The sequence below is a fragment of the Balearica regulorum genome, chromosome 18, assembly GCF_011004875.1.
Source record: "Balearica regulorum gibbericeps isolate bBalReg1 chromosome 18, bBalReg1.pri, whole genome shotgun sequence".
Taxonomy (NCBI): domain Eukaryota; kingdom Metazoa; phylum Chordata; class Aves; order Gruiformes; family Gruidae; genus Balearica; species Balearica regulorum.
In genome coordinates, this window is record NC_046201.1 from 9,061,515 (window position 1) to 9,076,041 (window position 14,527).

Here is a 14,527-nt window from a genome sequence, read left to right on the forward strand (position 1 = left end):
CAGTTCCAGCTGTGCAAATTTATTTAAGCAAACCACAGATGACTTGTATCTGTTTTAAAGAAACCACTCTTCCAATTAAAGTACTGTTGAGGCATGCATGTGGTTATTAAAGATCATCTTTTACAGATAAAACATGGAATGTTAGCCCTTGTCTTCAGGTCAGATTCTTTATCCCCAAACTTTTTTGCCTGCTGTATCACTATACCTTTACCCCTAAAAGCTTGATTAAAGTTGCATTAAATCACTGAAAAGTTAACTTTTTATCTGGAAGAAGATTGTGTCTCTGCATGCAGCAGAATGGTTCTGATGGTTCTTAGGTTGTAAAGAGTCAGTCCGCTTCCAGTTTCATTACGTGCAGCTATATGCAACACAGGCTGCTATAATTTTGCTAGTAAAGCTTCTATATGTGACCACTTCTCTGAAAATGCCCAGCTATTGAGTAGTATCCATGCAGGAAGGGTACACTGAGGGGGATACAGTAGTGATCTGTATAGAAAGAGCCTACGTGGGTGGCTTGACCAGTCACATCCCTCATGAGAATAGAGGTTTCTGTGTCTGGCTGTTTCTTCTGGTGCAGGAAAGCAGAGGCTCTTTGCTCAGTCTGGTAAGTTAGTTACCACAATTGCATAACTCACTAGTGAATTACCGGTAAAATTCCACTTATCTGAAAGATTGCTTCATAGCCTGTTTTGAATCTCCTGCTTTATTTATAAGGTCTAAATTATTTCAATGAAAAATTAAAATATAACTTTATTCATGCTTGAAAACCCTGGAAGCTGAGCTGCACCAGCTCTGTGGCCTACACGTTTATGCTCTAACACGGAGGAAGTTTGCTTCAGTCCTTCCTGTCCCCCAGTAACTCCTTGCTCCTGCTTTTTGCCTTTTCTTTTATCCCCTATATTGGTTTGGGGCAGTTTTAAGCAAATATGTTATGGGGTTTTTTTAGTATAACACAAATTTGTCAAGAATGCTTTATGAATATACATTATCAAGTATTTCCTTGGCTAAGCTTAGAGTTTTAGTGATACTGAATTGTAGGTGCTATCTAAATGGAGCATCCTTTCGATAACCTGCCTGTGGAATCCTTTTGATGTCTGGTTTGTATGCTAGTAGAAAAATGAGCACTCCCTTGGTTCACATATAGCTCACAGAGAATGTGAACTAAAACTCCGAAACGTGTGTAAACTTTTTAAATTATTACAAGGAAAAGGGATTTTTTGCTGAAATTGTTACTATCTTCTTGAGGTTGGGTTTGATGTCTTCTATAAATTTTAATAGCTGTAGAAGATCATTAGTTCTAAATTCTGTTAATGAAAGTGATACTAATATGCATAATCCTATCTAGTCAATGCATACTTAACATGAATTTCTCCAAAGCATTCTCTGCAGCAGCTACCTAGAGGTGTACTTGTTGCAAACAGTGATGGACAGCTACAATAATATCCCAAAGTGCATGTGATTTGGGGTGATGTTTTGTGCAGTAAGGCCATTTTGATTTCAGTAGGGCTCTTAATGCTATCCCTGCATGGTGGCCTCAAAGGAAAGAAGTTTAAGCACAAGCAAGACAAACCTGTTTAAGATGGGTGCCAAAGTTTTGGAATATGGTGCGGATGCTGTGATGAAGATCTGTCTGGTTGCAGTGACTGCATTTACAAACGGCCTGGATGATACAATGCACAGTATGCTAAGTTTTCAGGCAGCACTATAGCATATTTGTACATTACACCTCCTAGGGACTCAGAGCTAGTTTACAAGAACTAGCCTGCAGGGTAGCTATTAGGGCTGTTTAAAATGCCAAGCTATGCATTTAGTCTATATTTGGAATGTACTTAAAGCCAATAGTGATCAACACTGTAACCATGGAAATGCTGCCTGAACTAGAGATGAACAGAAATGCTGGTGTTTGTGTGTTAGTGCTGTTACATTCACTTGAAAGTGCTTTGTAGCAGTGTTAACACATGAAAAAGGTCCTGTTGTCAGAAACCCGATGTGTGTGTCGTGTTGTCTAAGCAGCACTCTAACTGCAAGCTACTGAGAATAGTTTCATTTATAATACAATTTCAGTGCTGTTTCATGATTTTTGTGGCTGGCGGGGTTTATAAACTATTGTTAGGCCTGAAATTTAACATGAAGCTGTTCCTTTTACACTGCAGAAGACTTGAGAGAGATTAACTGTGAAGTAGCGTGGACTGTGTCTACAGAGCTGCGTGATACTTCCTGTTATGTGTAATGGAGCTTTGTTCCTTGTCAAAAGCCACAGGGTCTCTGTTCTCAAAGGTGGTTTTGCTTCCCCTGTGTACCTCCTGTATATGTTTTGGGTGGTAAGTGCTGGTTGCAGTGATGCTGATCCAGAAGCAAACAAAAAATTGTCTCTACGTTTTTATGGGTTCAGCTAGAGTAACTCACTTGAGCTAAAGCACAGAAATAGCTTCTGTACAGTTTCCTGACTCAAGAGAGATTTTTTTAACATATTGAATCAAAGCTCTTCATACAACATTACAAAGTAGCTATTGAATTTGAGTTTAGTCTGTATACTGGGTTATTTTGTAATGGTTGTGGGCAATGTCCTCCTTGCTTTCAGATGCTTTCTGTTTCAGGAATTTGCAGAATGGATGTGAAGGTCAGAAGCTTTCTTGGTGTGTTTCTAGGATTTGAGCAGCAAATTGCTGTGCCTGCCTTGCATGTGGCAGGCCTGTTAACCTATTTGGTAGAACAAATAGGTATTGTTTATTCTGTGGTGACATCCACAAGATTGCGAACAGATTTTCATTAGCTCTGTTCATACCATCTAGGAGCAGGGTATATTTGAAATATACAAGAAACATAACTGGATATTTATTTAACTTTGAAGTACTATGGGCTTCTAATACAGTTAAATGTAAAAATGAACAGAAATGGATCCGCTTCATACAAAGTGTTGAAACCTAAGGCTTTATATAGTTAAGCTAAGGGGTGAATTTAAATGTATTGGAATAAATCTCTCTTATCCTCTCTTCCTCTTTCTGTGTGGACATTTGCTAGGTATAAGTGGGTTATTCATGGCAGCGTAGGGTCTGAAATCCTTTTCAATGAAACCCCATTAAATCAAGAGAACGCCTTTAAACAAGTATGAGCATCAAAAGAAGACGAGGAGGAGTAGGGATTATGTTCTTCTGTACATCTAATACAAACTTTTCTTCCATGCAGAGAACTCTTGAGTGACAGAGGAGCTGTCAGTGGCAAGAATTTAATGCCTTTGGTGAATGTTTTCTTGTCCACCTCTGCTTATAGCTGATTTCATTTCCCTCAGCTCCTGGTTTCCTGGAGAATTTTTCAGGAATTTCATTTCCATTCAACAAAATGAGAGAGAGGAGGTGAGAAAGTTCAATTTACTGGCTTGACTGGCTTCAAATGCTTTTCTAGGCACAAGGATACTGTAAACAGCAATGCACCTTAGCATTTCATACTCTTAACATCAACAGGGCTTCACTTGATCTTGTTAATGAACTGGTTTCTGTATTGATCTTCAGTGTTTATAGGATTGTACAGGCTCCTTAGAGCTGAGGTTAACACCTGGGGGTGTTCGAAGCACAGGGAATACTTTGAGACCTGTGCAGGTTCCAGTGATGTCTGTATGGTCAGGGCTGATTCAGTGTGTTAAGTCTCTCTTGAATCAGTTGGGCCCTTGATCATCTGAATATAGGAGATGTAGACCTGGGCTATAAATTTGAGCACCACTTTAGTGCAATATCATAAATACGGCATTATAAGAATCTGAATATCATGCTGCAGTAAGTTCTTGAACCACTGACAATTTTACTTCACAGATACTCTACCTGAAAGCTCTGTTCACCACATTGGAGAACATCTGAGAGCGTTTTTCAAGCTTGCTTCTCTTGCTGAGAAATTAATTAGCCTTAATTTAGAATTCATTAACAGAATCTGTGCAGAGTAGATTCTTGTTAGTACTTGTCAAATAAATTCTATAATGTGTATTTGTGTGGTCTGTACTAAAAAAAAAAATTAAAACTTCAAAACCTAAAAAGCCAATGTAGTTCAAAGATTTCATGCACAATTATATGAAACTTTTAACAGCCCCCTTTATGAAAATTTTAGTCTAAACTCCATCACTTTGAAACTTTAAAGCTGGGATGTATTTCTGCTTCTGTAGAAGCAGTTGGGCCATTTTGGGCAATTACTTGAGAATGCTTTGCTTTGGTAGACTGTATATGAACTGTACAGGCGCTGCTTGTTCCCAGTGCTAGAAGCTTACATTCTAAATACACTAATCAGAAGGTCCTAGGACAATAACATTTTGTACACTTGTGTACCAAACAAGAACTTTTTAGCCTCTAAAATGAAGGAGAATGCTTGTCTTATTGATACTGACTTGTCCTCTTGATTTTTCTGTGTAACTTATAGAAGGGTTATTTATTTTATCTTAGATATACTTAATAGTCATCATTAATACTTAAGAGGCCAAACTGCATCTTGTACCAGGAAACGAAGGGTGAAGACAGTGTATCCTGTTCCTGAGTGACTCGTGTCCCAATAGGGTAAAATGTTTCTGTAACGGAGGGAAGATAGAAGAGGGGCAAAGTGAAACAAGACCAGGATGCAGTTGCCAATGTGGTAAAGTGATGGGGAGAGAGGAGAGTTGTACAGGTTTTTTGCCTGTAGTTTAGGGTAAGGGGCTGCTCACGTTTGCCAGGTGAATCGCAGTCAGTTTTCATTTTAAGAGATTCACCCAAATCCATCCCACTGCACCATGCAGCTGTCCCCTCAGAGCCATCTGCAGGGCTGTCAGATTGAATGTTCTGCCAGTTCTTCTCTGCTATTCACACCCTTCTCAAGTATAGCTCAGTTTGTAAAGGTTGGGTTTTCCTGTCTTCAGTGAAATTCTGCTCTTCATATATGGAGTGGAAGAGTTTTTCCCCTTACAAAGTTAATATATTAAAATGAAGGTGTATTCAAATGTGGGGCATTGGGATTTGGTTTCTTTTTTAACAAAACAAGATGGAACACAGAGCCTTCCTTTTAATGGACACTCGCTGCCTGCTTAATTTGTCTTGATTTTTAAAATCTTTGAAGTAGCTCTCATTCAGCTGAAGGATTATAATTTTTAATTCGACAAAGGGCTTCCACACAAGGTATTTTCTGATGTATTTTCTCATCACTTAAATCCAGTTGAGTGATAAGTCGTTACGCAAACATTTCTTTTGTTGATCTTGCTGTGATAGCCAGCAGGTTAACCATTGGTGTATCTTGCTGGAAAAGCTTTGAAGGAGCATATTGTGTTCTAGTTCAAATTTTATTTTTTAAACACTTTTTTAAGTAGAAATTGCAATGGAAAGCTTAAGCTCTCATTTTTTCCCTTTTAAAATAAAGTCATAGTGTTTTCTACTGTGTTAAGAAAAGTAGTAGGGAAGGTCATCTTGCATCTAATACCCGCTTTTACAAATACCAGTTGTGCAGTGGGTCATCATTCCAATACTTTGAAAATCTGACTATGCAATATCTTGATGGTATAGACTGGGCCAAGCTTTACAGAGAAGTGAAAAATAAGGTTGGTTAAACTACTTCATAGTTGTCAAGGACCAGAAATGTGCATATAGAAGATGTTTGTGTTTCAGATGATATACAGCCATTCGTTCATAGGTCTGAATCTGCGTCTTATGCTGGGTGGGCTATGTGTAGTATCCATAAGCCTCATTTGTAGTCTTGTGTAACTAAACCCTTCTTTGTCTTTTCCAGAGAGAGAGAGTTCTTACTACTGAGTTACTGCCAAGCAGCTTTTGTTTCCCAGCAATAAGAAAATAACCTCTCTTTGTAAAGGAGAACACTTAATGAAGTGAAAACACAGTGGAAGAAAAACAAAAAACCACTTAAGCCTACTTTGAACAAGGGCTGCTGTGGAGAGCCATACTGATGGGGGAAGTTCACTGCAAAAAAAGCAAAGTTTAGCTGTGGTGCTTGCATGGTGGCAGGGTTTGGTTTGTAGCAGTGAAGGTATTCTTTTAGAGGACCGCTCATCCTTCCAGAACTGGCTTCACAGAAATGTTCCTTTCCAAAAAGCTGACTACCTGTATATTAAAGATGTTTTTTTGTTTCCCAAGCTGCAGTCCAGTTCACTTCCCCTTTCCTGGCACCTGGGAATGCTACCTTACCAAAAAACTATTTCCAGAGCTTTTTGAGGTATATCCTCTTTACTCATCTGCTTTCTTCCACATACACGCCCTTGATCTGGTTACTAACACATGAACTAACATCCATAAGATACACTGGCATTGAGAATACACCCTTCTTTGTAGAAGTATAATGATTTTTAAACATATGTAGGTATTGTAAAGAGCCTATGAACAGCAGTATATGGGGGGTGAGAAGGTATTTGCTGATTTGAGAGTTAATCCAGTATTATTTCTTTCCAAATGCAGCTGCCAAGAATTTGAAACCTCTTGGGTTGGCCTCCCATGAGTCACTGTTTTTCCTATTGATCTACAGTGCTCTAATGCAGCGGGAGGAAGGGGATACAGTGGTACGCAGGAATGAACATGCTGCGGGAAAGATGCAGCCTGTCAAATTAGGGCAGCATCCTGCTTGAGTGTTGTTGCTTCTTGTTTCTTGTACGTTCAGGAATAATTCTGAAATTCCACATATTCAAATGGATAGGAAAGCATGGTGAATGTTGTATGCACCTGCAGATTAGTACCCAAACATGGTCAGGTATTGCAAACAGAAATTAAAGTTTCCGTGGTACACACAAAATGCAGCAGACTAGGTTCGATTGCAGGATGAATCTCTTGAGGTGTCCTTGGAGAATGTTGTGCCACTCTTAGAAGGTTGCTGTTCTAGTGATTTTTGAACAGAAAACATACCCCCCCCCCATCTTCACAGCTTGTTTCATGCAAATAAGCTATTAAGAAAGCACTCTATGCTTAATTTTCTGAATGGAACTAAAATTCCTAATTATTTTGGCAGGTCAGAAGTTCTATTCGGAGGATTTAGCTAAAATAAGAATAACACCACAGTGTAAGATTGCTTGCAAGTTTTATCAGATCTTTTTAATTCTTGTAAGCATAGAAATTAGTTTTGAATCATCTAATGGAAATATTGAACAATCCCTATCCTTTAAGGCAGGAGACTGGGAATATAGTAATCTGGCCAGAGAAGCTGAGTAACTTATTTGCATAAATGACTGACTTTCTCTACCGAGGACTGAGCACATACCTATTATCAAGGTATTTTATTAGCCTAGGCATGGTTTGAGAAGCAAAAAGCCAGAACAGAGTCTTTGGTCCTCCTGAGAACTGGGTTGGGGTCATACCTAAATGCTGTTCTAAAGGTGATATTTTGAAAGGATCCCCTTATTGCTGATATTAGAATTCCAAAATCTAAGGGCAGCAGCAAGTATAATTCCCTTGGGTATGAAAAATGACTGCACTGAGTTTAAAATACTCTCACTTTTGAATTGCTTTCACGTCTTTAGACAGCTGAAATACTAGCAAAGATAAAAGTAAAATAAATCCTTTTATTTTGACTATTCTGAACATGAGTTGCTAAGGGAAGCAGTTAGAAAAGACACTTTAATACAGTGCTATTTTGTTTGAAATTACTCTTGTCAGTGTTCTTACTGTTAACATGCATTAAGAAAGTTAAGGGTTTATATAATGAGCCCATTAAATTTGAAGTTCAAGCTGCTTCACCATACTGTGTTTTTCTTGATGCACAATGCCAGCTTCTAATATATTGGAGTACACAAATGTTCCAGAGGCTGGTGGGAAATTATAAAAATACATTATTAGGGAACAAAAGAATTGCAGGCTTAAAATAATTTTTTTTGAAAGGTGTGTACACAGATGTCTCGCAGCCAAAGAGGCGTTGCAACCTTTCATGTCAAGCCCGGTGCCAATTGTAGAGGCTTTGAGGATGAGCACGCCTGCATTTTTTTATATGTTACATACCAGAATCTCCACATGCCGTATTTTTTTAACTGTGACAGAAGAAAATGGTAAAATTAACATCCTTGCAGTATCCTTCTTAGATGCATTTAGTCCTACAGCAACAGCATTTCAATCTTGCATTGAGTCCATCAGGATTACTGCAGCTGCTCTGCTTTTGAGGAACTAATTGTCTTTTGTGATTGTATCTATACAGTAAAACTGAAATCCTGACAGAAGTGTGTAATATCTAATGATTTTATTTGTAAAAAGACCTATCGTACAGGGAAAATGTGTAGCATTTTGTTACATACTCTGCTTTATCGGACTGCTAAAGGAATATTGGATAATACAGTTCAGTTCTTTCTGGTCTGCAAAGCTGGACTTGAGACAATTTCTGGTTCAAAACACCTCAATAACACAGCAAAATCCATTCAATTCGATTATTAGAAAAGAAAAAGTAGTGTTTGATCTTTCTTTAATCTTATGCTCTTTTAATAGCTCCAGTCTTGGTGATGCATGTGCTGCTTTGGCTCATGTCTCTTACTGTGTTGTACCACAAATTACAGGTTTTCTTCTGGGGCTGTGTTGGTCCACGGTGAAGCAAGATCTCTGTGTCCTGTAGTCTTTAATGGGCTCTGCAGGGTGAGAGAGAACCGTTTGCACATGTGGAAGAGAGAGTTATGCTTAAATCAGATTGACTATTTTGATGTGGCTACGGTTTACAATAATCACTTCTTTTTTCAAACAAGGCTGTGCTGAGAAATGATGCATTACAAGAACATACTGGCAATGGTACATAAAGAAATAAAACCAGCCTAATTTAAAAGCCCAATAAAATTGGCTGTGAACAGTTTTCAGTGCTCTGTGTGCATGTTCTTTAGGGAGGAAGAATCCTGTGTTGCTGTTAATCTCTTTGAAACCTTCAAGTGCTTTGTTGCTGTAAGCATTAAGCTTGCCAACTTTTGGCAGATAATTATTTTGTTCTCTTCCAAATTGAACACATTCAATTCAGTCTTCCCATTCAGAACAACAAATTCTTGGGTGTTTTTTTTGCTCGCAGTTCAATAAGCACTTCTGAACAGGTAATGCTGTAATTTGCAAGTGTTCACTGGGCAAATGGGAAGCATTTTGAGGACTAATATGAGAAATAATATGGCATAGAGGAGGCTACTCAGATGGGGAAAATTCATTGTGATCCAAAAGTAAAAAATACTTTTAAGGTAGTGAGAAAAATGTTAGATATCTACTTCCCCTTCTCTCCAGTCTCTAAAATATTTGTTATAACATAAGGTCCTCAAAATAAAAGTATTAAATGAAGCAATCTTAAACCCAGAAGTACTGCTCAATTCTGCTGCTTCTGGAAACCTTTTCTCCTTTTGACTTAGGAAAACATTTAAGTACAGTCCCTATAGTTAAAATAGGGGTTAATTTGGAAAGAATGCTGAGACTTATTCAGTGAAAGGGCTGAGATATTGTAACTGTAAAATGTCCAGCCTTCTGTCCAGAACAAGAGCCTCATAAAAGAAATAAGCTACTTGTACCATACTAATAGGACCCATCCTCCCTTTTTCTTGAAGCTGTGAAAGGTTTTTCCCCACTGCTTGCTATTGTGTTACAACAGTAATGCTCTGTCACTTCTATTGTGCACACATCTCTGAACGCAGAAATTATTTCTATTCTTAATTTAAACAAAACCAGCTGTGCACAGATGAAAAGTTTGAAAAAAGGAGCATGTGTACCCACTCACTGGTGGTACTTCTGGTATGTTACAGAGGAGCTTTATGAACTGAGGACAATCATGCTGCAAAAATGGTTTAAAAACATTCACAAGGGGGGAAAAAAGCTGACACTGTTTTAGTGCATTGCACCACTGTCACCATAGTAACACTGTGTTCAAACTAAGTATTTTTATTCTCATAAAGGGGGAATTAAGAGACCTTTTCTCTTCCAGTGCCACCATTGCATACTTTCTGCAGCTGCTGCTGATTTTCTTCAATACCCTCTCCCTGTTGGTGCTGTTCCTGTGCTGTGACCCAGCTATACTCAGAGCAGTTAAAATTATTTAAAAGGACTGAGTGGATATTTTAGCTCTTTTAAAGACTTGTTTCATGCTCTGCTCTCAGATTTACTTTGTCTATGTTACTGAAGTTTTCTTCTGCACTAGGGCACCTTGCAAATTCTACGTGTTCATCAAAGCCAGCTAGGTTCTGATAACAGCAAAAATTAAAGAATTCAGAATGTGGAAAGAAAGCTAAAGAATTAGTTACTTTACTGCTACCACATGAGGGGAAAAAGCCAAAGAGAAGTGGAGGTACACTAGTGACTACGAAAGAAAAGGAAAAAATATAACAGTTGGGTTATATTCTCTAGCCCCTGTGATTCTAAAACTAAAACTCAACAAGTTTACTAATGGGGGAAAAAACTAAATGGGAGTTTACTAAAACTCCCATTTTTCTCTTACCTGTTTTACTGATCCCAGATTCTTAAGTACCCTTTCCGAGTGTGTCTGCATACCATCTTCTCTGTGCGTCAAGTATTTGAGATGAACTTATTTAGGTGACAATATTCTTTAACCAGAATCAAAGCTATTGCTAGCTCTGCATTATTGCAAAGTTTAAATTTTCAGAAGTATGAAGTGGCCTCATTGCATTGGAAAGACTTACTGCATGTTGTTGGACAAAATTGTAAGCTGATAAATTGTGCAGTGAAATCATTGTGAATACTGTGTGCATAGGGAGCTTGAGAGCTCTATTAGCTTAAGAAACAGACTTTAAAATGTTTTTATTAGACCTTTGGGAGCTGTATGGAAAACCCTCTAGACAGCTTGGTGAAACACCGATAATTAGCATGTGGGGTTTTTTAATCCAACACATAATTGTTTTGTCTTGTGGTATTTTAGAACTAGAGGGTCTTGTTTTCCTGTTACTGCTGACAAGGGGATTGTCATTGTACATAATGAACAATTTCCTTTTTGGAGGGAGGGGAGCAATGGAGTGGGTTTGTGTGTTGTTTTAAAAATTGTTTTACCTGGAAAGGGCTATATTAGGAATGTATTAATAAATGGATTGTTTGGAATGCATTGTGACTTTTTTCAGGTATAATGTGGCCTCCAGGAAGACTCAATCCCTTTTACAAAAGGTATGAAGGGCATTGTGCCTCCAAATGCTGGTGATGTCACCGAAGGAACCCTGTGCACACCCTCAGGAATTAATTGTGATGATAGTTTTCTTCTCTTTCCATCTTTACAGGCATATGAAAGAAGGTTTCCTACATGTCCTCTGATCCCTATGTTTGTAGCCAGTGACACTGTAAATGAATACAAGAGTGAGGATGAAGCTATCCATGTGATTGAACGGCGCTGTAAGCTGGATATAGATGCACCACGGCTGTTGAAAAAGGTGATTAGGTTTGAAGTGCCTGTTTATACTTTTGGATATCCTTTCACATGAATATTGTATCTTAACAGAATCTATGTCATCTCCCTTAGATTGCAGGAGTGGATTATGTCTACTTTGTCCAGAAGAATTCTTTGAACAGACGAGAAAGAACTTTGCATATAGAAGCCTACAATGAAACCTTCTCTAATAGAGTCATTATTAACGAACACTGCTGTTACACAGTGAGTAACAGGCTCGTGGTGGTGCTACAGATGGACTTAAGTCAGTGTTTGGATTTCAGGACTCATAAACAGAAGTTGGGTTGTTCTTCGCTTTTGTCTTGCAAGAAAAAATAACCAGCACACCACCATGAGTGATAATTGTTGGTGGTGTTAAATGTAACACACTTGCTTGAAGCACTGAAACGAGTTTGGCACCCTCTTGCTTGAGCATCTTCTCAGAGAATAGAACACAGCATAATTTGCTGTGTTTGACAGCTCTGTTTAGGCAAATCTGTGGTCTGTAATAGCAGTGTGGGGCTTGGGGAGGCTGATGATACCCTGACAGAACTGTTAAAGGAAAGTTCAGCATAGCTTATTTGCCTTCTGCTCAGCTCAGACAAATGTTCATCAAGTCAGTTCTGTTTTAACCTAATTCTTTCTGTCATGGCTGTTCTTGGTCTTCAGTGCAGACGTTTTCTGATACAAAGGAATCTGGTGGCATGCCTACTGCTATGCTCTGGTCACTTTTTTTTCTGAATGGCTTAGCCAATACTCATAGGCTCATCCAGCAGACATGTATAGCAGTAAAACTTCAAATAGATATTAAAGGTTAAATCAAAGCTAGCAAATGTAACAGACTTATTTTTACTGTAGCGTTCTTTATGGGCAGTTCATAACACTTTCTGTTGTGTACAGAACCATGATGAAAAGGTCACTGGATGTCAAACCCACTTGACACTCTTATCTGAGGGTTTTAAAAAGTTGTTATTTGTGCAATTATTTCCAAGGCACATTTAGAAATACTTTTCCACTTGCAATTCTTCTGTGAAAGCTCTGTTTAAACAGAGGGAAATGCTATACAGAAAAGTGCATGTGGTAAATATGTACAAAACAAACACTTCTCCTTGCCCTTGCTCTATTCAATCAAGACATTTGTAGGTAAATACAAAACCAGAATATTAATTCAAGAATAAATTGTTTCTAAAAGTTCTTTCCTATTAAAGTTACTTTATAATTGAATTTAAGAAAGGACAGAAAGATTTTATGTGGTGGTGTTGTTATGATTTGTACTTATTTAGGCTGTACAAGTTATTCTTGTACCCCCATTCCCTAATGCAGAAGCAGCAAATGAAATGTTATTTTTTTGTAGCTGTCCCATTATAAAGTGTTGATGCTGTTCCCAGTCAATTTTAGCATGTTGTGAGAGGGAAGGGAACCTTAAGGCATCAGGACAATTGAATGCTCAGAAATCCAGCCTTTGGTGGTGTTTGTATAACTATGAATTCAGAGCCCAGCCTGGAAATTCACTTAGAAAAGTCTTTTTAGCTGAAGAAAGTTTAGAAAACAGCTTTCCTTCAGACTAGTCTCTGTTTCAGGATCATCTCTCAGCAAACTAGGATATAAGCTAAGAAGTTGGGAGTGCTCTAAGACAGCTTATTCAGCTGTCAACCAACTGAGAAGCTTACACTTCTTTCGGTAGCATTATCCTAGGTGAACAAAGTCAAATAGTTTCCAGTCTACAAAATTCTAAGGTACTTTGTAGGTCAACAAGGCAGCGATCTATTGCAGTATGTGTGTTGCAAACATGTCTAGACTGCAGTGCTTGGAAATGCTCACACAGTACTTGCTGCAGTCTTCAAGCTGGCTAGCCTTGGTTTCTGTCTAACTTGCAGCAGCAAGTTCACTGAAGTATTTGACCCTGTTCCACAGATACACTATGGTCGCTGCCCATATCTAGAATGAGATAGTGTTAATTGTATTAATGTGCTAGTCCTTTGGCTCTTGGCTGGTGCACTGGTATTTCTCTAAGCTCTCTTTTCTTGTTAAGAAAGCTGTGCTAGCCATGAGACTATAGGAGGGCTTCTCAGCTTTTTGTCCTTTAGTGTTACCTTTTCCAAACCATGTTTTGCAAATGAAGCGACAGACTACAAATTCCACTTGAATGTTTTTGACTATATGAACCTGTAAAACAAGAAACAGTTATTCCAAGCATTGTGAGGAAAAAAATACTGAATGGGTAGCTAAACTGTTTGACCTCCTTTTAACTAATAGGTTCATCCTGAGAATGAAGACTGGACCTGTTTTGAACAGTCAGCAAGTCTGGATATAAAATCTTTTTTTGGTTTTGAAAGCACAGTGGAAAAAATTGCCATGAAGCAGTACACCAGCAATATTAAAAAGGTGAGCTTGCAGTCGTGAAGGAGGTGCCTGGCTCTAAGTTACCAAAAGACAATGCAGCTGCTGCTAAGTAACAGGCTGCTCTGCTCCAAAAGCTGGACTGTTTACTCATTAGCCTGGGGCTAATGTGTAGGTCTGTATTTTTAAGTGGAATGTTTAGAGAGGTCTGGTTGCTTAATGGGTTTTCAGCCCAATCCTTTCTGTGTCTAAATGTGTTTTTAGTAGCTGAAGTAAGTCTTCCTTCTTGAAGGGAAAAGAAATAATAGAATACTACCTGAAGCAGCTGGAGGAAGAAGGAATAACTTTTGTTCCTCGTTGGACTCCTCCTGTTGCATGTAAATTGGAGAGCAGCACATCCCACACAAGACGACCAGTTTCACCCGCTATTAATATACCAGACTCTGCCACAAAGGAGGGCTTGAACAATAAGGAGATCCTCAACACCTCAAGCAGCCCCTCGGAGCCCACAGCAGGAACGCCTGATGGTATGGTGGTCTGACTTGTTTTAGTGGGATTCTTTGTGCTGTAGAGGCTCTCAGCACTGTGCTGCTTCTCCTGGGCAGCTGAAAATCTTCACATTGGCTCTTTGTTTGGTCACGTACAGTGTTAAAGTGCAGGCTTGCTAAGCAGTAACATGTGGGATAGCTTGGATAGCTGTTACAAGCTGATCTTTTTAGTAAATGATCAGATGTGAGTAGAAAAACTCTTCACTTTGCTGTTCGTTAGGTTGAAAATGGATAGCCTACTTCTTGCCCTGAAATTCAGGGATGGGTATAACTATAGAGGAGGAAAGGGCTGAAGCTTCTCTGGACAGTGTCTTCTGTTGTATCTT

The 14,527-nt window shown here is 38.7% G+C and overlaps 1 protein-coding gene across 3 annotated transcripts in view; it reads left to right on the top strand.

The window, feature by feature from the left end:
* The window catches only part of SEC14L1 (SEC14 like lipid binding 1), a 43,465-nt gene that overhangs the window by 14,352 nt on the left and 14,586 nt on the right, over positions 1-14,527 (top strand). For 2 of the 3 annotated variants that reach the window (XM_075770938.1, XM_075770940.1), the window contains 4 exons: positions 11,168-11,317; positions 11,407-11,538; positions 13,570-13,698; positions 13,946-14,180. In XM_075770938.1, coding sequence (XP_075627053.1) covers positions 11,168-11,317; positions 11,407-11,538; positions 13,570-13,698; positions 13,946-14,180 — 646 coding nt within the window. Of the gene's footprint in view, positions 1-11,014; positions 11,058-11,167; positions 11,318-11,406; positions 11,539-13,569; positions 13,699-13,945; positions 14,181-14,527 lie in introns of all 3 variants that reach the window. The other variant, XM_075770939.1, reaches the window with a different exon arrangement.